Raw genomic sequence first — 23,962 nt, forward strand, 5'->3', positions numbered from 1 at the left:
CATACTGTAAGAAACTACCAGCTGTAAATGTGGCCTAACATTTTAAGGAAAAGACAGGGAGGGGGAATATAAGGAGTAAAACAGACAGAAAAGCATCCATTTTTTTTAAAATGGAAGATTAACCCATATTAGTAATTTAGGTAATGACTATAAAGTGACTACAAAATTCAAGATAATGGTTATTGGTCGGGGGGTGTTGTGGCTGGACTAGAAGGAGAGGCCCCTGGGACACGGGCAAGGTTCTGAGTGATGGTTGCAGGATGTCTACTGAGTAATACACTATACTAAATATTTGTTTTGTTAGGTTTTCTGTGTGTACTGTTTCACAGGGGAAAGCCTCAGAATTCCGTAAAGTGATTGGGAATAAGATAAATATATCAACAAGACTTGAAATGTAATGAAAAATTACATTAATACCAGGAACCAGAGAATACTTAGGAATTAACTTTTATGAAATGTATAAGCCCTATATGAAAAAAATTATAAAACTTGACTAAGAGAAGATCTACATGTGGAAAGATACTTCCTTCTTGGATGGAAGGAGATGATATTGGACTGATGGATGGCAGTGGCTCCTCTCCTAGGCATGTTCACTACAGAAATGTCTGCACTGAACCACAAACAGGCATATAAGGGTGCTTCCTAAGCTGAAACACTGCTGATAATTAAGGAAACAGGTGAATACATAAAGGTACATAAGAGATGATGTACATCTGTGATGCTATCAGACTCCACGACATACTGACTGGAAAAAAAAAAAGCAAAGCTATAAAACAACAAATGCTTTAGTATTTTCTAAATATGGGATCAAAAGCAGCCCAAAAGGAAAGAAGCTGCACAGAAGGGGGCTTGGGAGATACCTGGGGAAGTAAGCAGAAGGGAGAGAAGGAAAGAACTCTTCCTTTCTGATAATGTGCCTCTGAACTGCTTGAAAATATACTTTGACAAATTAACCCAAACAATAAAATCCAAGAACTTACAAATTTCCAGGTAATATTCATGAGAAAAACAAACACCTCACCAGGCTGTACACATACCCAGCTTTAATACTGAAGGACTCTGGCCGAGAGCCTGGTTTTGCGTTCCCTAGCTATGTACCCTGGGGCAAATACCGCAGCTGAGGCCGGAGTTTGCTCACCTGGGAAAGAGGAACAAAACCGAATTATAGGTTTTGTGAGAATTACAGGCAATGTATCTGGGAAACAGGAGGTGCTCGATATATGGAACATAATAAATCCATGTTTCATGAGCAACCTTAAATTTTCAGGTAGTTCATCCATTATCACTGTGACATACAATGCAATGTTGATTCAAACAAACAACGAGCAAGCAAGCACACATTGAAATGGTTCCAGGCAATTATATCTAAAATACAGCTTTAACAGTATGATCACACAAATCTTACAAGGTATCATTTATAACATCAATCTAACAATTTTATAAACAGCATTTATTGTACAGAGTACTCTGAAGGAAGAAAAATATGTACAGCCATTCGTTCTCATTAATACGGCTACTTTGTCCTGCAATACTGAAAAGGCAGAATGTGTCTGGCACAAAAATAACCCCTAGGAGTCACGAATTAGAAAAACAACACTTTTAAAAAAGATTTTTACTTTTCTGGTAGAAATATAAAAACTGTGGTTTATGGGGAAGAAATTAAACAAAAGAAAAAGTCCAATCAATTGTAGAGGTGGCTTTAACACTTGAAGTTTTGTACCTCAAACCAACTTGCTGACAGCAGTATGTGTTTAAAATCTAAATATAAATAAACGGGCAGCGCTGCACAAACAGCGGCACAGGACGAGCAACTTACACAGCGCTGCGGAGTTCTCCGTGCAGAAGTAAGACCGCTTCCCGGCATCCCTACGGGGAACGCACGCTGGAGAGCTTCACCGGCTGCTACAACCCACAGAACATCCATCTTCTCACCAAATCGGGGCCATCCACAACACCACCATTTAAATGTACCAAAACTGATTTGTTTTAAAAACAAGTGGGTGCAGAGGCAGGAGTACATAACAGCCATTATGTCGTCTTCCTGAAACCCTTTAGAATAGGGTAGATATTTTCAAATGCTTCATAAATTTCTGCTCTGACTTTAGCACCTAATAAAGACAAGTCGGAGAAGAGAGGCTGAAATAGCTTTTCTTAACATGTTAAAGAGGTAAAATTACTTTAAAATAAAATTACTTTAAAACCATAAGCACAATTCTCATCCATTATTCTCCCACTTGCTGCCTTTAAAGCAAGCTCTTCTGAACCTTCCCCTATTGTCTCCAAATGGCACTGTTGATGAATCTCAAAGAGTTACAGAAGGGTTTCCACCTTAAAATGCCACCTCTTAACCAATGTAATGGCCACCTTCCCTGCTCTCCCCACTACAGGTCTTGCTGTGGTCTGATTTCCCTGCTCTCACTCGCCCTGGTGGATATGTTTCTCATCAGAGTGTTAGGGTGGAGGAGAAGAAAGGGGCAAAGGCGTCTCACTTGCTAGCTACCTGTCCCCAGTCTTTGAAATTACTTCTCAGCACTGAGAAAATGCTGTTCTTGAAACTCTTTCAAACCTTCGGACACTACTTCCTGTTACAACTTACCTGTTAATACAACTTTTCCAGAAACAAAAATAAGAAGAACAATTCTGGGTTTGATCATTCTGTAGATTAAACCAGGAAATAATTCTGGCTCGTAACTAGGAGGAAAATGGCAAAAACAGTTTAGAAATTAAAAGCTGCCCATGCTTTAGGTAAAATGAGGACCTGCACAGGGAAAATACTGACTAAACCACAAACTCACTGGGAGGTGAACCCAAAGGAGAGAGAACTTAAGGACAGTGAGGGCGACCCGTCATCAGTACTTAAAGACTAACAAACTCTATATTTCTAATGAGTCTGGATTTTCTGCTGTAAAAACGAGACCTTTAGATTAATGCTCTGCAGTGTCTGACCCTTATCAAGGGTCATGAGTGGCATGTCTGATTCGAACTCCAGCAGCCTCATTTCCCCAGTTCAGACAGACTGAACCAGTTACCATATGTGTGATTAACCTAGTGGGAAATGCAGGACAGGCTTCTCTGAGGAAGGTACACTTGGGTGGACATCTGAAATGCAAGTGGAAGTTTCCTAGGTGAAAAGTGGAACAAGAGGGTGCCAGGTATAAAACTGGGATATACTAGGGGCGCCTGGGTGGCTCAGTCGTTAGGCATCTACCTTCGGCTCGGGTCATGGTCCCAGGGTCCTGGGATCGAGCCCCACATCAGGCTCCCTGCTCGGCGGGAAGCCTGCTTCTCCCTCTCCCGCCCCCCCTTCTTGTGTTCCCTCTCTCGCTGTGTCTCTGTCAAATAAATAAAATCTTAAAAAAAAAACAAAAAAAAAAAAACTGGGCTATACAAAAGCCTTGGCCCAAGAGGGTCAAGGCAAGTCTGAGGGGTGCAGGGAGCAGAGAGGCTGGAGAGGTGGGCAGTGGCCTTGTAAGTGGCAGGGAAAATAAGAGGAAAGAATATTCGTTTCACTCAAGTTTATACTTTGCAGGTAGAGCTCATATAATGTTCACTAGAAGAAATAATTCAAAAAACTGGGGATAAAAATTGATAGGTGAGGTTGTGGATTTAATTCATGCATTTAAAATGCATTTATTGAGCAGTAAAATAACAGGGAATCAATTTCATCCCAGTCAAGGTGAGTTATAGATGTCAATAAGTGAAATGGGAAGTAGGAGAATGGTGAGAATAATATATTTTCCAAGACACAAGGGAGAAACTTCAACATTAAATACATCTGTCACTACATCATTTGTGCTTACATACTGTTTTGCACATGTTTTATCATGAACAATGTTTACACAGATTACAAATGAACTGCTGCCACAGGCAATACATTTCAGACTCACCTGCTAAACTGTTGGTGGGTCAGCACAAGGCCTTCTAACCTTATAGGGAACTTCACATCACAGCTCCCCACCATGTTCTGAATCTTGAAGTCCAAGAACTTTGCTGGAAAACCTAACTTCTGTACAACTCTGGCATATTTCCTTGCTGCTAGTCTGGACTGTTCTTCACTAGGGAAAGGAAAAAGTCAGACAGTCGTAGTCAAAGCCACCTAAAATAATTATTCAGATGAGTAACTTTATAAAAAGTCAAAACTAGAAAAGTTATTTTTTTAAAAAGTACAAAATGTCACCCCCCTTCCAGTAAGAGAAAAGAACAAAAGACATTAACTATCTTATTATAAAGTACTCCTATGTCCTTGACAGAAAACTACAGGCCTGCACCAAATTACTGATATGCCCAGGTTTTACAAAAGTGGAGTATCTCATCATCACCACTATCATTACTATTACTGTATTTTAGCCCACAATCCTGAGATGAAAACTAACAACTAACAACTTCATTTTGATAGGAAAATAGTGATGAGATTTATACTTGTCTAATGCATATACTAATTCTGTCCTCTTTTATGTCAAATCTCTCATCCATTCTTATAACTCATCAGTTAGATAAAACTATGGTTTAGTAATACAGAGCTTATGTAAGAAAAGCAAAATAAAAGCAATAAAACCATCATGAACAAAAGACTCTCAAGTGCAGGGGTCAGGAATGACAAAAATTAAGCATACATACATGCAATGCTTTTCTTTTTCTTGAGGACAATAAATTTATTTGCAGCTTCCTATTTTGATAAACTAGATACACACTATTCAGTGTGTAGCAAACGGACAAAGAGAGCTAAACAGTGCACATGAAAAGCATGTCTGGGGGGCACCTGGGTGGCAGATTGGGCATCTGCCTTCAGCTCAGGTCATGATCCTGGGGTCCTGGGATCAAGCCCCGCATCGGGCTCCCTGCTCAGCAAGGAGCCTGCTTCTCCCTCTCCCACTCCCCCTACTTGTGTTCCCTCTCTTGCTTTGTCTCTCTCTGTCAAATAAATAAATAAAAATCTTTAAAAAAATAATAAAAAAAAGAAAGAAAAGCATGTCTGGGAAAGAAAAAACCATCTAGCATTTATTGATAAACCAGAAGCTTTCGATGCTCCATCCAGGGGAAACAAGCAAGTCTCCTAAATGAAGACTTATGTGAAAGCCAGGGATAGACCCACATCTTGCCTTCTGAAAAAAACTCAAGAGACCGGGAACCACAATATCCACAACAATAGCCTTCCCTTCATCCAATAAGCAAAAGCATCCACAGCCCCCCACCGTGTGTGGACAACTCCAAGTCATATGAATTATCTTTTATTTTAAAAGTTTAATTCATTTGTTCAAGCTTTATGAAGCTGATATATCTACTCTTTCCCCAACCTTTGCCTTCTACCAATTACGTGGAGTCCGTTAGACAAGGTTTAAAGTCAACGACCCAAAGCGTTAACCTTCATAGACAGGATCACTCCAAACAGATGCAGAATGTAGGCAACAGCCATTTTATGAAAAGGGTACAATCCTTAAGACCTGCATAATCCTGACCCTCATGAGGCAGACTATTTACAACAAGGGGCAGCAGGCATCTGTGACCAACACACAATGGTACTGTCCCACTGCCAGGACCAAGCAGATCTGTACACTCTCACACCATCAGCTCTGAAATTCTGTGATTCTGGACCAATTTTTTTTTCACTTGGGGATGAATTTGTGCTATATGTAGAATTTTTTACATAAAGGGATCCTTAGTAATAGCTTGGATGTTACATTTCATCAAACATACATAAAATGCAACTGAATAATCATAATAATATATGACCAGGAGAATAAACTCCTTAAACCTACCTCTTGGCTCCTGTGCACACCATTTTCCCAGAACTGAATATCAGTGCAGTGGTTCGGGGCTCTCTTATTCTCATGATTACAGCAGCAAATCGCTAAAATGGTCAGAAACAATCATTAATGAGGTCATGCCAAACGGCTGATTTCCTTTAGGAGAACAAGAAAATGACAAACAACATCACAACTGGTAAGAAGGACCTGTTACACATAGAGTTCTCATATCTGACATATGTTCCTATACAGGGTTCCCTTACATCACCATGCAGCACGCATGGTTTTGCACAGGGAGCAGAATAAACAGTAACTACTAAGTAAGTTGAGCCAAGATCTGTGTATTCTTTCACAGACATTGCAACAAGAAATATCTGCAGGGTGCCTGAGTGACTCAGTAAAGCAAGTGATTCTTGATTTCAGCTCCAGTAATGATCTCGGGGCGGGGGTGGGGGGGGGTTGTGGGATACAGCCCCGCGTCGGGCTTCGCGCTAGGCATGGAGCCTGCCTGGGATTCGCTCTCTCCCTCTCCCTCTGCCCCTCCCCCCCATAAAAAAAAATATATTTTCAAATTTTTTACCTTACCTATTACATCCTTAATAAATACCAGTGTCTCTTTCTACCTTAGATTTGCTAGCTTCTAAACTGTAACTTTTCTGTTTTATTAATGATTTTTTTGGCAAATAGATAGATAAACCTCTACCTCCAGAGGGAGTAAATCAGATTACAAACATACCAGTATGTAGTAAAATGACCTTCTGTTTCCAACTGGCTTCTAGAAACAGTATTAAAGTATTAACACTTACAAAATTGCAAATTAAGAAAAAAAATAAAAGTTTTTATCTTTAATTTCTACTTTTTAAGTTTTAACAATGTTTTTATTGCTAACATTGTAACTCAAGGGGAACGTATTTCAGCCATGGGTTGAATTAATGGCCTCCATTACTAGCGTAATTACATAAGAAAAAATTCATATATTTCTAATCAAGATGACTCTGTTAACAAATTAGACTGCTTTAGCAATTTTAGTTTAAAACGGCTGTCTTCCCTCAGATTTTACCATCATGCAAAACTCCTAGCACTATATTCTAGTTTATATGAGTCCCAGGAAAAGCCTAATCATTTAGCACTTCCTAAATCCCCTCTACTGGTTTTATTGATCAAATAGTATCATTGCATTGGAGACTATAAAATTGTAAAACTATGTATTCAAAGTAAATAAAATGATAAATAAAAGATTAATTATTCTAATGCTACACATTATACAGGCTTGCCACGATGGATAAACGGTTACTTCCAGACCTTAGTTACCTTGGGATCTTAGACAAATACTTAAAAAAATTTTTAATATTAGGTAAGTTCTTAAAGATAAAAACACAGGTCAATAAACAGTTTTTATCGCTATATAAATAACCATTCAATTTCTTGGTGGAAGGACAATGTTGATATATATGTTTACTTTACCACTTTAAACAATTATAGAAGGGATATATATCATGCACTGATGGAGAGACAGCAATGGAGACATTTCTTGGTCATCTACCTTCTACTTTTCCTTGTGTCTGTAAGCAACAACACTGGTTTGCTTTGGCTAAAGGTAATAACTAATATAAATGGTTAAGCCTATACCAGGCACAACAGGTAATAAATATTGTACCTTCTTATTAAGGAAACTGTTACAGTTTATTAACATCACAAATTCAACATTACATATATATCATTTTACTTAATATGCTGATATTACATTTCAAAGTCAAAGGTAAAATGCTTTAAATGATGAAAAAAGTTAAAAGTTCTGACTTTTCCTTTTTCTTATATTCTTACTCTAAATTAAAAAAACAAAAAAGAACTGTTTTTACATCGAAGTATCTTTGTGGTTTCCTAAATGGCCACTGGGTAAACATAAAGATTTATTCTCGTACCATAAAAAGAAAGGGTTCTAAAATAATTGGCCACATTTGATATTCCATATTTTAATTAGCTCAACCAAGCTGACCAAAAAGTCTCAATAGCTAAATGAGTCATTTTTGTTCTTAGCCAGTTATTACAGCAATTTTTATCTTGGACATTTCTACCTAGGCTACATCTTTCTCACTTGTATATAAAACACAAGGTTATGTTTTAGAGATTTAGAAACTCGCTCCAAGACCATTACTTAACATTTTTCTCAACCCACAGCTAATATTTATCCATCCAACTTAGCTATCTGTTACAGCTGACAAACATACCCCTACACTTGTGTAATATTACTTTGTCTGCTTCCTATATAACTGTTAAATAATGCTTCAATCTAAACCCAGCTACTTTACTTCCCTTCCCTTAAAAAAAAATAAACTATTTTAGTAAACTATCAAAATAAATCTAAACCTGCCTCATTCTGACTGTTTTGCCCTGATGATACATCCTAGACATCCTCATTCAATAATGATTCATATATTTAACATAATCAAGGTATACTTTATACTGATATAGTTTAACTTCTAAATATTGTTATAAAACACTCTGTCACAACAGCTCATTCTACTAAAATAGTTATTTTACTAGAGGTTCATGAGTAAATATTAATAGTCAATAAGAACTGGGTTTATGTCATGAGGAAAATAAGAGTTTTCAATCTTCTTTGAATATCTCCAATTAAAACATTAAACATAAATTGGTGACTTATTAGAAAAATCAGACTTCTGAAGGCAATATCCATTGTAAGATTACACCCTACTCTAGGGAAAGGGGCTTCACTATACTATGCAAACAGCAGCTCTTACTAGCTTTAACCACCACTGACAACAGAATAATATATATAGTTTTCAAGTTGAGGTGGGAGGCAGAAACTTAGTCATTGTATTTCTCTTTGTTTTATTTAAATATCTCAAAATGGCTTGGTTCCACTCAAAATCATCTTCAAATTTTAATACTTAGGCATGTGCACACACATATGTGCATACAAACAAAAAGCCACCAGCAAAGACAAAGACAAATATGTACATTGATTCAAACTTTACAGAAATATTGGTGAGGATATTTAACTTGAGAAGTTCAAAAGGCTGCTTCACAAGCCAACAAAAACTGTAATAGAGGGCAAGACTCTGAACTCTCACTTAGATGTGATCTAGTAGCCAAACCAAAAACTTTAGATATGCTTAATAATAGCATGTCTGTAGTTCTCCTGTTGATTGAAGCTTTCCTTTGTTAAAAGGCCAATGCTAAAACAGTCCAAGTTTCCAAAAAGAGTTTTATTTTCCTTGGCCTACATTCTAATGATGCGGTGAGTTACACCTCAAAATCCCCACAAATTCTCACCCTATGACACTGTTCCTGAAAGACCTAGGAAAATTGGCCTGGCTACCACTAATGGTCCACTAATTTGCTATATCTTGGTCTTGTCAAGCACCGGTCTCCCCTGCTACTGGAAAGTGGGGTATTCCTGTGAAACATTTGTAAGCTAAAATGGAGTAAAGTGAGGAAACAATTACCATTTTGTTAAAGCAAAAATTCTCAGATGTCTTTCTGTTAGCAAAAACAGGTACTAATGTAGGTCCTTCATAAGAGCAAAGTGACTTAATGCAAACTTCTGGATAGCATGGGAAACCTGGACTGGTCAAACCCATGTCATATACAAAGTCTTGTGCCCATTTACGGGTAAGCTACATTTCCAGAGGAAACATCACTGCACACATCTCCATGTGATATACAGGCAGACAGAAACATGAAAGAGACATCAGTGGAAGTCGGCTTCAAACTGTCTAGAAGAAAGTGTTTCAGACTCTCCTCCCTGAAATACTATTCTCAAGCATCAGGAACAGATGCATGGATACCTTCCCCAGTTTGCATGTACTCAGAATCCAAACGGATATGGGTTCTGCCTGAAGACTAACCCAAAATCTACTAAAAGGCCTCCAGAAAGTGATGACTCCTGAAAATACAGCTTCCTCCCAAGACTTCTCTGAATCAAGGACAGGACAACAGACTTTGTATATTTACTGCCTTTTCTTTCTCTCACTTCTTCCCCTTGGTTTTAATCATTTTGTGCTGTTCGCAAAATGTGGTACAAGAACATGATTTCACTTTGTGTATGAGATTTCTACCTGACTGGGGAGTTCCTGAACTAAGACAGGAGCTCCTGGATTGTGGCTCAAAAAACAAATGAAACCACTCCCCCAACAATCATAAATTCACTGGCTAAAACAGAGTCAGATAATAAAATTGTCCTCAACTATTTTATTGGCCAGCCAAGTAGTATTGGTACAATTGCTAGTTAAGTGGATAAATACTGGGGGTGGGGAGGGGGGATGCAGAACAGAACAATCACTTGAGAAGACTTCGTTCTTAAAATTAACCCAACTGATTCTTGGGAGTTAATTCTTCTGGTTAGGCATAAGAAAACTTAACAAAAAACAAAACAAAACAAAACAAAAACTGGATATATGAAGTGAATTTCACTTAATTCTTATGACACTTAAGATGCTTCTTATTCTTTGCTACTCTTCCACTGTCAAATATCCGGTGCTAAAATGCTGCCACTTGGCCACTCTTTCAAGATGACATTCAAAGAATACCAAATAAGAAAGGGAGTAAAACCCTCATGGGCAACCTAGACTGGGAATTTAACCAAAGGGGGGACATGGGAGATTTCGGTAAAGGAAACGGTGCTAACCTGGCAAAGCTGAGAGGCACTAAGCAGACACTGACACACATTACACACACAGCCTGGCACATGTAATTCAGTTAGATTCTTGAGTTTTTCTTTCTGCTTGCTTTTTTCTTTCTTATATAAAATCTTATTCTTCCTTTGTTAGACAAAATAAATTTACTATCAGCTCCCCATGTATGAAAGTTAACAGCATGCTAATAATAGACGTTCTCAACTTTAGGGGAACCACCTTCTGCAGGGCCCTGTCCCGGAGGTCTTCAATCTGATCATCTTCCACACTCAAATGCCTGGTCTGTCTGGTCTGGTCCTCAAAGAATGTCCACTCATTTGTGAATGCAAATATTTACTATTTTTTTAAAAAATAGCTTATCTACTAATGCTGAGTCTTACCATGTACTCAAGCTGCCATCTTAACATCAAAAATCTTGTATTTTTACCCCATAATCTTTTTATTATAAAAAGCTTAAAAGTTATACAAATACAGAAAAATATAATAAACTCCCTTGTACTTACTACCCAACTCTGAAAATTATTAACTTCTGGCCAATCCTGTTTCACCCAAGTGCCCTTCCCCAATTCTCCAACTGGATTATTTTGAAGTAAATTCCAGAGAACGTATCATTCCCTTCTACATAGATTTCAAAACATAAATGAAACCATACCACATATTTTGTTCTTTAATGTCAGAGGATCCCCATCACAATGGGTACATAAATTTTAGTAGTTTAACTTGTAGACTACCATGACTCTAGGGTCTCTCACATGGTAGCTATTCGATAAAAAAAAAGATACACATTTTGCTTTAATTCCTCATTTTGTTGGTGTCAACGAACATAAGCATGACACATTTTGGTTTAGGGACCTTTAACAATAAATTCCTGTATTATTATAGTTTGAAATACATTAAAATTGCTCTAACCTTCGGATTATATTCAGCATTTCGGGCACGAAGTGCAATGGTCTTTAGGTCAAGCTTACAGCCAAGATTCACTGTGGATACAATATTTCTGCAAGAAATTTGAAAAGAAAACATGGTCGTTTATTTAACTTTTACAGGTTGAGATGTTAGATAATTATCTAGAAATCTGATTCTTTTACTAGAACAAATTTAATTACATTAGTTAAATTTAAACTAATTTAAGTTTTAAATTTTTTTAATTTGTTGACATTTATTGTTTACCACACACCATGGTGAGCATCTTACACAGGTTATCCCACTTGATACTTAACAATGCACTATGAAGTAATAACTATTAATACTCACATTTTCAGATGAAGCTGAGGCTTAAATGGGGCAGTTAACTTGCTCCAGATAATCACGGTTCCTAAGTGGTAGAGCCAGGATTTACACCCATCTATCCCTTGAGCCATGCCTTAGCCTTTTGTGAAGCCATTATATGCCCTTTGAATGAAACTAATTGCCCATAAACCATCATGGATGGGCACGGAACATCACTGTCCTGTAAATACTGATTCCGGACTGCAAATACATCTCCAATTGTTTCTAGCTCATTGCTGCTTTTGATTCTTTTCCTGTCCTGTCAAAATGCAATACTCTGAAAACTTGATGGCTCACAATTTGGTTGGGTAAGAGGATAGCTGTGTACCTCAATACACAACAGTAAGACCAATTAGAATGATCAACCCAATGAATGTTTTCATTTCTATATCATCTGTCTTCTTCCAATCAATTTTATATACACACCTACCTTTAGCATTTCTCTCCTTACAAACTGAATCAAGTAAGTTGTGGTACATCTACCACAAATTTAGTCATATAATTGCTACAGGTATTCTTTTTCTCTTTTTTTAACCAACAGTACATAAGGGTTCAAATTTCTCCGTATCCCCAACACTTATTATATGCTGTTTTTGACAGTAGCCATCCTAACGGGTATGAGGTGGTATCTCTCTGCAGTTTTGATTTGCATTTACATGTTTAGTGATGTCAAGCATCCTTTCATGTGCTTATTGGTCATTCATGTATTTTCTTTGGAGAAATGTGTATTCAAGTCCTTTGCCCATTTTGGAATCAGGCTCTTTTTTTGTTGTTGAGTTTTTAGTAGCTCTCTAAATATCTAGATAATAATCCTTTATCAGTTACATGATTTGCAAGCATTTTCTCCCACCTTGTGGGCTGCATTTTTACTCTGTGAACAGTGTCTTTTGATACACAAGTTTTTAAAATTTTCATGTAGCCCAACTGATCTGTTTCTTTCTGTTGTTACCTGTGCCTTTGGTGTCCCATCCAAGGAAACACTGCCAAGTCCAATGTCGTGAAGCCTTTGTCCTGTTTTCTTCCTGAGTTTTGTTTTGGGTCTTACATTTAAGTCTTTGATCTACTTTGAGTTAGTTTTTATTTTATTTTTTTATATCCAAAATCTGTTTATTGGGATAGTTTTCTTTTTTTTTAAGATCTTATTTATTTATTCGACAGAGAGAGAGAGACAGGGAGAGAGGGAACACAGGCAGGGGGAGTGGGAGAGGGAGAAGCAGGCTTCCCGCAGAGCAGGGAGCCCGACGCGGGGCTCGATCCCAGGACCCTGGGATCACGACCTGAGCTGAAGGCAGACGCTCAACGACTGAGCCACCCAGGCACCCCGTTTATTGGGATAGTTTCCCACTCGTCTTGATTCCTGGTGCTTTCGGTGCTGCTTCCGCCTAAAGGAAGCCTTGCTTTTCCTCCTGTGGGCTGACAGAGGACAGCGGAGCAGCCAACACACAAAACCACCATTTGTGTGTGGCTAAAGACAGTGGTGATTGTGTAGCATCCCAGGTACTCCACGTCCATCAAGTAGGAGTTGGGGCCTGCACCAGGTGCTTCTTCTTGTACTTCCTCTTCTCCTCTTCCGGGGACAGGTAAAGGAGGTCCTTCGCAAGAGGCATGCTTTCATGGGGAGGTCGTCACCACCAGAGAGCTATTTTGAGTTAGTTTTTGTATGTGGTGTTAGTTAAGGGCCCAACTTCATTCTTTTGTATGTGGATATCGAGTTGTCCCAGCACCATTTGTTGAAAAGATTATCTTTCCTCCACTGAACAGTCTTGGCACCCTTGACAAAAATCAATTGACCATATATGCAAAGGTTATTTCTGGATTCTCTGTTCTACTGTATTGGTCTATATGTGTGTGTCAATGCCAAGACCATGCTGTTTGATTACTGTAACTTTGTAGTAAGCTCCGAAATCAGGAAGTGTCAGTCCTCTGGTTTGCTCTTCTTTTTCAGGATTATTTTGACTATTCAGGGTCCCTTAGGATTCCATATGAATTTCAGCGTGAGTTTTTCCATTTCTGCAAAAAACATCATTGGGATTTTGATAGGGATAGCACTGAAAACATAGATCATTTTGGGTAGTATTAAGATTTGGACAATATTAAATCTTCCAATCTATGAACATGAGATGTGTTTCCACTTATTCAGGTCTTAATTCTTTCAGCAATGTTTTATAGTTCTCATTCTAAATTTTTCACATCCTCAGTTAATCTTGGTTTATTCTTTTTGTTCATGTTGTTAAGGGAATTGCTTTTGTAATTTCCTTTTTACATTGTTCACTGTTTGTGTACAGAAATGCAACTGATTTTTGAGTGTTAACTTTATATCCTGCCACTTTTCTAAATAAATTTCCTTAATATATCTAATACATTTTTTTTTTTTTTGGTGGAGTCTTTATGATTTTCTCTGTATAAGATCATAACATCTGCAAATAGAGGTAATTTTACTTCTTTCTTTCTACTCTGGATGCTTTTTATTTCTTAGTATTGCTCTGACTAGACCTTCCAGTACTATGTCGAATGTAAGTGGAGAAAGAGGTCATCCCTGCCTTGTTCCTGATCTTACAGGAAAAGCATTAAATCTTTCAACATTGAATATTAGGCTTGCTATGATTTTTTACATATGGCTTTTACTATGTTAAGGTAGTCTCCATCTTTTCCTATTTTGTTGTGTTCTTATCATGAAAGAGTGTTGAATTTTGTCCATTCTTTTTCTGCATCAATTGAGATGATCACTTTTCTTCTTCATTTTATTGTTATGCATATTGTGGCATATTACATATTACACTGGTTGATTTTTGTATGCGGACCCACCCCTGCATTCTAAGAATAAAAATCCCACTTGGTCATGGAGTATAATATGCTGCTTAATGATGTTTCCTAGTATTTTGTTGAGGACTTCTCCATCAACGATCATGGGGATACTGGTCTGTAGATTTTTTTTTTTTTACAGTGTCTTTGGCTTTGGTGTCAGCATAGTCATTGAATGAGTTAGGAAGCATTCCCTCCTCAATTTTTTTGGAAAAGTTTGAGGATTGGTGTTAGTTCTTCTTTAAATGTCTGGAAGAATTCACCAAAGCCATTTGGTCCAGGGCATTTCTCCTGCTCTGCCATCTCCCCAGAATCCTTTTCTTTCTTTTCATTTCTGAGTTTATTTAAGTTATCTCTACACCCAACATGGGCTTGAACTCACAATCCTGAGATCGAGTCACATGTTCTTCCAACTGAGCCAGCCAGCCCCTTAAAAATGTATTCTTATATATTCATTAATTATTTACCCAATTCTTCATAAGCCTGTAAGATTTAGAGGCCACTGAAATTCCCACCCAGAAGGCTCTTAGTGGATATGGAAACTCAGTAATGTGGCTGACTAGATGCTTTGTAGAATACCAGAAAGTTTAAGGTGCCAGCAAGAAACAAACACCCCATCACAACTGGTTATAACTGATGATTTAAACAAAGGCGCAAACTTAAATGCCCATAAGACCCAGACAAGCATGCAAAACAGGGAGTGGTGTTGACAAAGGTGAATTCACAAGTGATTATCTCTCTAAATCAGTAAAATGAAAACTGTTTGATTTTTAAAACTGTGTCAGGTCAAACACCCAAGGCCAGATTTGGATAACAGGATCCACAATTAAATATTATTAGTTCTAAAAATGACCAGAGGTGGCTTACAAGAAAACTGGATGATGTAGTTATTGCAAATGACCCTTCCATTTGGCCGTTTCCTAAAAGCAAAAGCTATGTACTTGTCATCGCATGAGAATATTTTATGTTTTCCAGAATTGTTTTCCCACCCCACCCACCCAGCACCCAATGCTGTCACATATAGAACCCATTTCATTTATGTAGAAAAGTCCATTTAGGACAAGAACGGACATCCTCAGCTTGTGGAAAGGACACAGCTCTCCAAAGAGTTATATGCAGCCCTCATAATAACCAATGAAGACAAACAAGGACCACTATGAACTAATAAAGACTAAGTAACTAATTTTCCCTTCCCCCAAACTGAAAACTTCACAAGGGAAGGAGACTACATAAGGCTTGATTCAGCAAATCAGCTTCAGGAAAATGTCTATAATAACAATTTGGTAGCTTGTGTCTATATATTTGGCCCAAAATTATAAACACAAGCTACCAAATGTCTGAAGATGTTCTGCGAGCCTTTTACTGAGGAGACCGAATCACTCAGGCAGCTTAGCATCCCCTTCTCACGTGAGAGAGAGAGCAGATGTTGATACATGATTACCACTAGTACTGCACCCTTAAACAAACCAATCCACCTGAAAACAAAGAAGAGCAGCACCCAGTCAAGGTACCCCTCCAGGGTGAGGGGGAAGACACAACACAAAGTACTCACTGCAGCTGTGGCACGATCCCCGAGCTCTCGGAGGCTGGTGTGGCAGGGGTAATGGGGGTCATGGGGGTCATGGGGGAGGGATACAGGGGAGTGGTGCCCGGCAAGGGTGCAGTGGTGAGAGTCTGTGAGTGGAAGAGCTGTGGTGTCTGGCCCGAGGCCCCCTGGGCTGCCTGCTGGGATGTCGACTGCTGAACCGCCACCACGGCCTGCTGCTGGGCCTGCTGCTGGGCCTGCTGCTGGGCCTGCTGCTGCGCCTGCTGCTGGGCCTGCTGCTGCCTTTGCTGCTCCTCCAACAGAGACAGGCTGCTGGTGTTCTGGATAGGCTGTGGAGTCAGCCCTGTGCCGTAAGGCATCATTGGACTGAAGATAGGGATTCCAGGAGTCATGGCACCCTGTGCAAAGTCAGGAGAACAGTATAGTTAGGCCAGCTGGTATTGGGTGTTTCTGGCACTCGTGTGGTAGAGGAGGAGGTGAGATGTATGAGGACAAATGCCTTCCCAATATAAATGGGGTGATGACGCCTTAATAGAAAGGCATTTGCTGTTCTTACACATATCACTTTCCTCTTCACCATAACATAGTAGGTAAAACCTCAGTACGTGGGGTTATACCTAGGTGTGAAATCCAACCCTGCGACTTACTACATGTGAAAACTCGAGAAAGTTGCTTAGCCCTTCAGGCATATCTACAGGATAATAATGTTCTAATACCGTTAGAATAAAGGAAATAGCTGGAGTGACTGCCCGTCTGTGTTTAAACTATTACCCTAGTATACTGCCTGGGGAGTTCCCTGTTCACTCTCAACGGATTTGTCCAAGTTTGGATGATATATATGCTTACCCTAGAGATGCCACTTAACTCATTCAACGCAATGACAGGCACTAGAAAACACTGAAGTGTTAATAACAATAACGACAATTATTAGAATACTATTCAAAAAGGTGGATCATTTGCTCTCCAAAAAGTTTAAATCAAGAAAATCCAACGTATCTATCAGAACAATATCAATTTATTTTTCCAAATGCTTAACTTTTCCAGACACTGTTACATTTATTAACTTATGAGTCTCAAAATAGCCCTTTGGTAAAGGGAAAAATAGATGCTGTTCATCCCACATTAAGGACAAGAAAACTGACACCAGAAGAAGCTAAATGACTTTCCTAAGACCACAGATCTCACTAGTAGAGAAGCCACAATCACAGCTAAGTTTTCCTGAGACCCAGTCCAATGCTCTCACCCAACACCAAAATCCATGGAGCCAATGGAGCTTGCAGAGCTTGCAGTGACTTTGTGGACCTCTGAAAATTATATCCAATATTGGGGTGCCTGGGTGGCTCAGTCATTAAGCATCTACCTTCGGCTCAGGTCATGATCCCAGGGTCCTGGGATCGAGCCCCACATCACGCTCCCTGCTCCACAGGAAGCCTGCTTCTCCCTCTCCTGCTCCCCCTGCTTGTGTTCCCTCTCTCGCTGTCTCTCTCTCTGTCAAATAAATAAATAAAATCTTTAAAAAAAAAAATTATATCCAATATTTCTGCATGAAGGAATCCATAGTTTTCATTAGATTCTCAAATGGGTGCAAGATCCAAAAGAGAGCCATAATCCTTTCCCACTTTATTTGGCAGAAAGCAGAAACCAAAACTGTCTAAGATATTTACGTTAAATTGTTTAACCAACATAGTGGCAGAAAGAATGTGAGAGGAGGAGGATCAAAAGTATACTGCAGCCCTAAGATTATAGGCATTACTCTACTGCATCTAACAGGTCTATAAAATATTGGCTAGAAAACATTCAGGTTGTGTTACTTTGAAAAGTCTGCCTTTCTTTATGTCACATATACAAATGAACTCAAAATGGATCACAGACATACATGTAAAAGCTAAAACTATGAAGAAAAAAATCCTTAAGACTTTGGGTAAGCCAAGATTTCTTAGAACACAAAAGCACTTAACGATGAAGTAAAACTGATGAATGGACTTCAGAAAAAAAATAAGAGCTTCTACTTTCTGAAAGACATCAGTAAAGAAAATTAAAAAGTAAGGCACACCACAGACTGAGGGAAAATACCTACAGTACCTACACCTGAGAAAGAACCTGTATGCACAATACATGAAGAGCAATTCCACTTCAATAAAAGATAGACAAATAATCCAATAAACAAATGGGCAAAAGATGAGAAGGACATTCTACAAATGAAGACATGTAATTGGCCAATAAGCACTTGATAAGATGTTCAAGATCATTAGTCATCAGGAAAATGCAAATTCAAATCACGAAGAAATACTACTAAGCAACCACTAGAATGGCTAAAAGTTAAGGCCTCAAGTGTTAGTGAGGATGTGGACCAACCAGAACTCTCACATGCTGCTGGGGGAACTAGAATATGGTTTGACTGTTTCTTGTAAAGTGAAACATACACTTACCATATGACCTAGCAATCCCACTCCTAAGTATTTACCCGAGAGATAGAAACCGTATACACAAAGCCTGTTCACAAATGTTTACAGCAACTTTATTCATAATAGCCCAAAACTAGAAACCCCCCTAATGTCAGCAACTGGAGAATGGATACACAAAATGTGGTACATCCATACAACTGAGTACTACTTGGCAAAAAAAAGGAATCTGCAGACATACAAATGTAATATTGGGGAAAGAAGACAGACACAAAAAAGCACATACTGATATTCTGTTTGTATGAAATTCTAGGCAAGGCAAAACTATCTTTAGCTATGGATTAGCAGATCAGGTGTATACAAACAGATATATACAATTATCAAAACACTTAAAATGGGTGTTTTCATTTTATGAAAATTATATCTAAAGGTTATTTTTTTATTTAAAACTTTTATTTAAATTCAATTAATTATATATATAGTGTATTATTAGTTTCAATTAATTCAATTAATATACAGTGTATTATTAGTTTCAGAGGCAGAGTTTAATGATTCGTCAGTTGCATATAACACACAGTGGTCATTACATCAAATGTCCTCCTTTTTTGGGGGGGGATTAAGATTTTATTATTTATTTGACAGAGAGAGACACAGCGAAAGAGGGAACACAAGCAGGGGGAGTGGAAGAGGGAAAAGCAGGCTTCCCAACAAGCAGTGAGCCTGATGCGGGGCTTGATCCCAGGACCCTGGGACCATGACCTGAGCCGAAGGCAGCCACTTAACTGACTGACCCACCCAGGTGCCCCACATCAAGTGTCCTCCTTAATGCCCATCACCCAATTACCCCATCCCCCCACCCACCTCCCCTCCAGCAACCCTCAGTGTGTTTCCTAGAGTTAAGAATCTCTTGGTTTGTCTCCCTCTCTGATTTCATCTTATTTTTCCCTCCCTTCCCCTATGATCCTCTCTTTTGTTTCTTAAATTCCACATGAGTGAAATCATATGATAATTGCCTTTCTCTGACTTATAGGCTATATTTTCTTTTAGATTTATTTATCAGAGAGAGAGAGCACGAGTGGGAGGGGCAGGTGGAGAGGGAGAGCGGATCCCAAGTAGACTCCACGCCAAGCCCAGAGTCCAACATAGGGCTCCACCCCACGACCCATGAGATCATGACCTGAGCCAAAACCAAGAGTCAGATGCCCAACTGACTGAGCCACCGAGGCACCCCACAAATAACATACCTACTTTAAAAAAAAAAAAAAGTAATGTTTTGGGGCACCTGGGTATGAGCTGTCAGTTGTGCAGCCAACTCTTGGTTTCGGCTCAGGTCATGATCTCAGGGTCAAGGGATCGAGCCCCGTGTCGGGCTCTGCACTCAGTGCAGAGTCTGCTGGACATTCTCTTCCTCTCGCTCCCCCACCTCTCTCTCTCAAATAAATAAATAAAATCTTAAGAAAAATAAAAAATAAAAGTAGGCATGTTATTTGGAACCTTAAACATAAAAGAGAAAAGATAAAACCAGAAAATAATTTGGTTAGTTACTTTCAAAATCAAAGACCCGATAATCAACGTTTCATAAACATTTATGGAAAGATTAAGATTTATAGACAAATACATATTTTAACTTCCAAATAAACTCCCAAAATTTAACACTATCATGCCTACTCAAAGCCTAACAGAACTTCTCAACAAAATAAGAGAAACTTGAAACCATATAAATCCATTTTCAACAATAAATGGTTAAATTCCCTTCCTTCCTTTTTACACTGTCTCTAACAATGCAGATTCTGTGCCATCTACACCCTCCCTACAGCTGTATTACCTGAGGGGAGGCCAGGCCCTGAGCATAAGGCGGCAGGCTGTTGTTCTGATCCATGATGTTCACTTTCTTCTTGGTAAATCAAATACCTTTGGACTGGAACTCGCCTCGGCATTCAGTCTTTTCCTAGAGCATCCCCAGTACACGCTTCTTAGCAACTTCCTCAACTGCTTGCGTTATCTTCATGTACACCAAGAAACAGTAATCTGCTTTGAAAAAAGTTCAAAGTTTATAATATAAGAACACAGGCAGGCTGTAGTCTTACAAACCAGTTCCATGATTACACAAAAACTAGAAAAAAAACAATGAAGCTATTTTGGAATATATTTTTTTAACCTTATAATGCTGAAATGTTATTCTTTCCATGTTTACTGTGACTGCATGTAAAACTGTCAATAGAACAAAAATTGTTTCATTACATATTTAAATACTTAGAATGTTCAAAATTAAGGTGTCATAATCAACGTTAAAAACCTTTGGGGAAAAACACTCAGGGAAAACAAATTCCTAAGCAAACTGTCATATCTGAGTAGAAATATTTATTGGGCACTGTATACACAGTGCTATTAGATATTTTATATCCTCCACAATGTCTTGGGTGTAAGTTCAATAAATATTGAATTGGATCCAATACACTTTGTTGTGATCATTTTTTGATCTACTAATTTAATAGAACACTGTGATAGAAGCTTTATAGACCCCAAAATAAATAAAACATGTTTTATTACTTGATCTCTTTAAAACCTGTAAATATAAACTGTGCTCTATCTAGTTTTCCTTAACTCATCAGCTCTTTACTGGCTACACATTTTTTATTTCTTTTAGACCAAAGAACCAAGTGACTACTGATAGACCTTTTGTTGAGTTTCGTTCAGATGGATCCTTAACTTGCTGAGGATTGCTATAAGAACTGACTGAATCAAATAGGACCGGCTGATTAACACATCAAGATCAGCATCTAGTTATCATATAGTAAGCACAGGATAAATGTTAGCTGCTATTATTATTAGATTTCAGTTTAAACATTATCATCTAAGAAGATATTGTCACATATAGAACTTGCTGATATATCAAAGACACATATGATCTTCAAGCATGTATTGGTACAAAGCAAGCACTCAGATATTTGTTGGATTAATGAGAGAATCATATATCCTACATACCCATCACTGTAAAAGACCAAAAAATCGAGAGATAGAGAGAGAGAAAAAATGAACAGTCTGCTTCAGAAAATGTCAGATATAAAAAAATTATATTTTTAAAATTGTTATCCTATAATAGAAGTGCTACAAATATGAAAATGATGAGGATATAGTCATTAGCATCAGAGTTCAATTTGAAGGGTATGCAAATAATTACTGCCAAACTGAAGTGCTATAATAACAGAGGTGTACTATGCTAAGTTCTTGAGTGCAGAATCCAGCAAATGTCTTCGCAATCTCTATTTGCATATAGCACATAATCAAGAATAAACACATACAAAAAAAAAAAGAATAAACACATACATGAATAAACGCATACAATAAACGCATTCTCTTTCCATGGCATGTATGTATACATGCCATGGAAAGAGAATAACTGCCAAGTGTTTCTGAAGGGGAATATTTTCACAAAGAACGCACTAACTTGGGTCTAGCAAGGTAAGCAGAAATTTACCAATCAGAATCTCAGGCAAAAGATCAATCATAAGACGACAAAGACTGAAAGAGCATGCAGTATGCAAGCAACAAGCTTGAGAGAGGAGATACCAAGTACCAGTGCGGTCACACTGTTTTTGAGTTTTACTCACTCTTACATTGGCAAAAGAGCAGTGACAAGATTTTGAAGTGCAGCGTGAATAGATCTACTTTGGCAAGAGTGTGGATGAATTCCAAGAGATAAAACTGGAGGCTGGAAGTTCAGTTTAAGGCAGTCACTGCTACGGTTGAGGCAAGAAAGGAGAGTGGGATTTAAAGCACTCATAAACATGACAAGAGATTTATCCAGAACTGGTGGCTCCAGACCCCATTTGGCAAACTAAAGTCTACACTAGGTGTAGAGGCACTAGGTTGGGGCCTGATGTTATGGTTGTTCAGAGCTCATCTCTCACTCCCAGTGACGGGACGGACCATCTTTCCTCACCATTAAAACCGCAGTTACTATACTTAGTTATTACTTAGAACTTATCCTATAAAACTAACTTATCCGCCAAAAAGAGAGTTGTTTGCAGAGTGTGTTCCCATTTTGGAAACTGAAGCACCAAATTTGATATTTTTAAAAGACAATCACTGATAAGGGAAAGAACCAATAAACTCGGTATAGCCTCCAAGCACATTCTTCTTCACACGGAAGCCTACCTAGGCTTTTAAATTAGAAACCTAGGGCCTAGACAGCTAGGCCTGTAAATAAAGAGCTGTGTGTTTACATCTTACGCTCTATCGTGCCTCAAGTCTCTGGCCTCTGACAAAACGTTCAAGTCTCAAGCACAACTTTGTAATAAAACCACCCCGGCTGGTAGCAAAGCAGGTGGACACCGGCCAGGTAGAACCTGCCCTCCAACATCGACAAGGAGACAAGGATGGCAGGACAGGACGACTCCGGCTCTAGGATGTGCGGGACTGTCCTGTCCCGGGCCCTCCCGGAGCCCTGCACCCCGCGCTCCAAGGGTGGAAAGCCACTGCCGAAGCACACCCGCTGGGCGGGCGGCCGGTACAGGCCCGAGCGGCGGCACGAGCGAGAGGAACGTCCCCCCTCCCCCCCGCGGCCTGCGCGCCCACTCAGCGTCTCCCCCGCCATGGCCCCAGGGCCTCGCTGAGGTGGTCGCCTCTGCACGAGTCCTCAGAGAAGAGGAAAAGCAAAAAGCGCTGTTACCTGGAGTCCCTGCAGACCGCTGCTGGCCCGCGAAAACGAAGTTAAGCCGCAGGCGGCCTAAGCGCCCGCCACGGCGACCCTTCCCGACCCTACTAAACTTCTGGCGCGCGTTGATAATGTCACTTCCGCCAGTCCAGCCTTGGCCTCAACAAGTTACCCACACGAGAGCGGCGGCCATGGGAAGTGTGGGCGCCCGGGCACTTCCGCTGTCGCCTTGGTACTCGGCTTAAAGGAAAGAAGGGGCGGGCGGAGCTTTTCATGAGTTCCGGGCGGAGGCCGCCTGACCAGCGCATTTTCTAATTGGTCCTTGCTGCAGGGAGGCAAGATAATGATTTTCAAATGTTGACTTTTTAAACTGTCTAGCGGTGTAACCTTTGGCAAGTTACCTGAGCGCTCTGCCTCAGTTAGTAGAAAGGAACACTAATAGCAGTTACCCTCTAAGGAAGTTGCGAGACGGATTAAGGAAATGCTTGAGCAGTGCCTGGCACGTGGTAAGCTCTCAGTGAAGAATGAGCCTGGTTTACAAATTCAATTATATTTTACTTATGCTACTACCATCGTATGCACTCTTTTCACACTTGCCACAAAGAGACTGTTACGGAACCTCAAGTTAAGCTGCCCGTGGCTGGAAAAGCCAATACTCAAGAGAGGAGCTTTGATTGGAAAGGAATATGAGCTTTATTCAGGAGGCCCGTCACCTGGGGAGAAGGCGGATTCCTGTCCAAAGGCCAAATCCAAGGTTTCTGCCTGGCCCAGGGATTTTTAAAGGAGTTTAGGGCAGTTAATCAGTAAAGGGAGGGCAGTGGTCCGTAACCTTTCTTGATTAGGTGCAGACCGATGATACCAGCTACCCACGTTATCACAGCACT

General features: G+C 39.3%; 1 protein-coding gene across 3 annotated transcripts; it reads right to left on the reverse strand.

Annotated features, from left to right (window-relative positions):
* Positions 1 to 1,028: 1,028 nt before the first annotated feature.
* Positions 1,029 to 23,254, reverse strand: TBP (TATA-box binding protein). 3 transcript variants are annotated; one of them, XR_013440991.1, is made up of 9 exons: positions 23,094 to 23,254; positions 20,247 to 20,452; positions 16,026 to 16,417; positions 11,312 to 11,399; positions 5,757 to 5,848; positions 3,888 to 4,055; positions 2,597 to 2,691; positions 1,817 to 2,108; positions 1,029 to 1,138 (listed from the first exon to the last, which is right to left on the reverse strand). XR_013440991.1 is itself a non-coding variant. In XM_036104386.2 (8 exons), the coding sequence occupies exons 2-8, from the start codon at positions 20,298 to 20,300 to the stop codon at positions 2,029 to 2,031; spliced, it is 969 nt and encodes a 322-aa protein (XP_035960279.1). In that variant the 5' UTR covers positions 20,301 to 20,449; positions 23,094 to 23,254; the 3' UTR covers positions 1,029 to 2,028. The 3 variants fall into 3 exon arrangements, 2 of the variants coding, with proteins under 2 accessions (XP_035960279.1, XP_035960280.1); XM_036104386.2 differs by having other exon boundaries at positions 1,029 to 2,108; positions 20,247 to 20,449; XM_036104387.2 differs by having other exon boundaries at positions 1,029 to 2,108.
* Between the last annotated feature and the right edge of the window lie 708 nt (positions 23,255 to 23,962).

This window comes from Halichoerus grypus, chromosome 9, assembly GCF_964656455.1.
Source record: "Halichoerus grypus chromosome 9, mHalGry1.hap1.1, whole genome shotgun sequence".
In the NCBI taxonomy this organism is placed as follows: Eukaryota; Metazoa; Chordata; class Mammalia; order Carnivora; family Phocidae; genus Halichoerus; species Halichoerus grypus.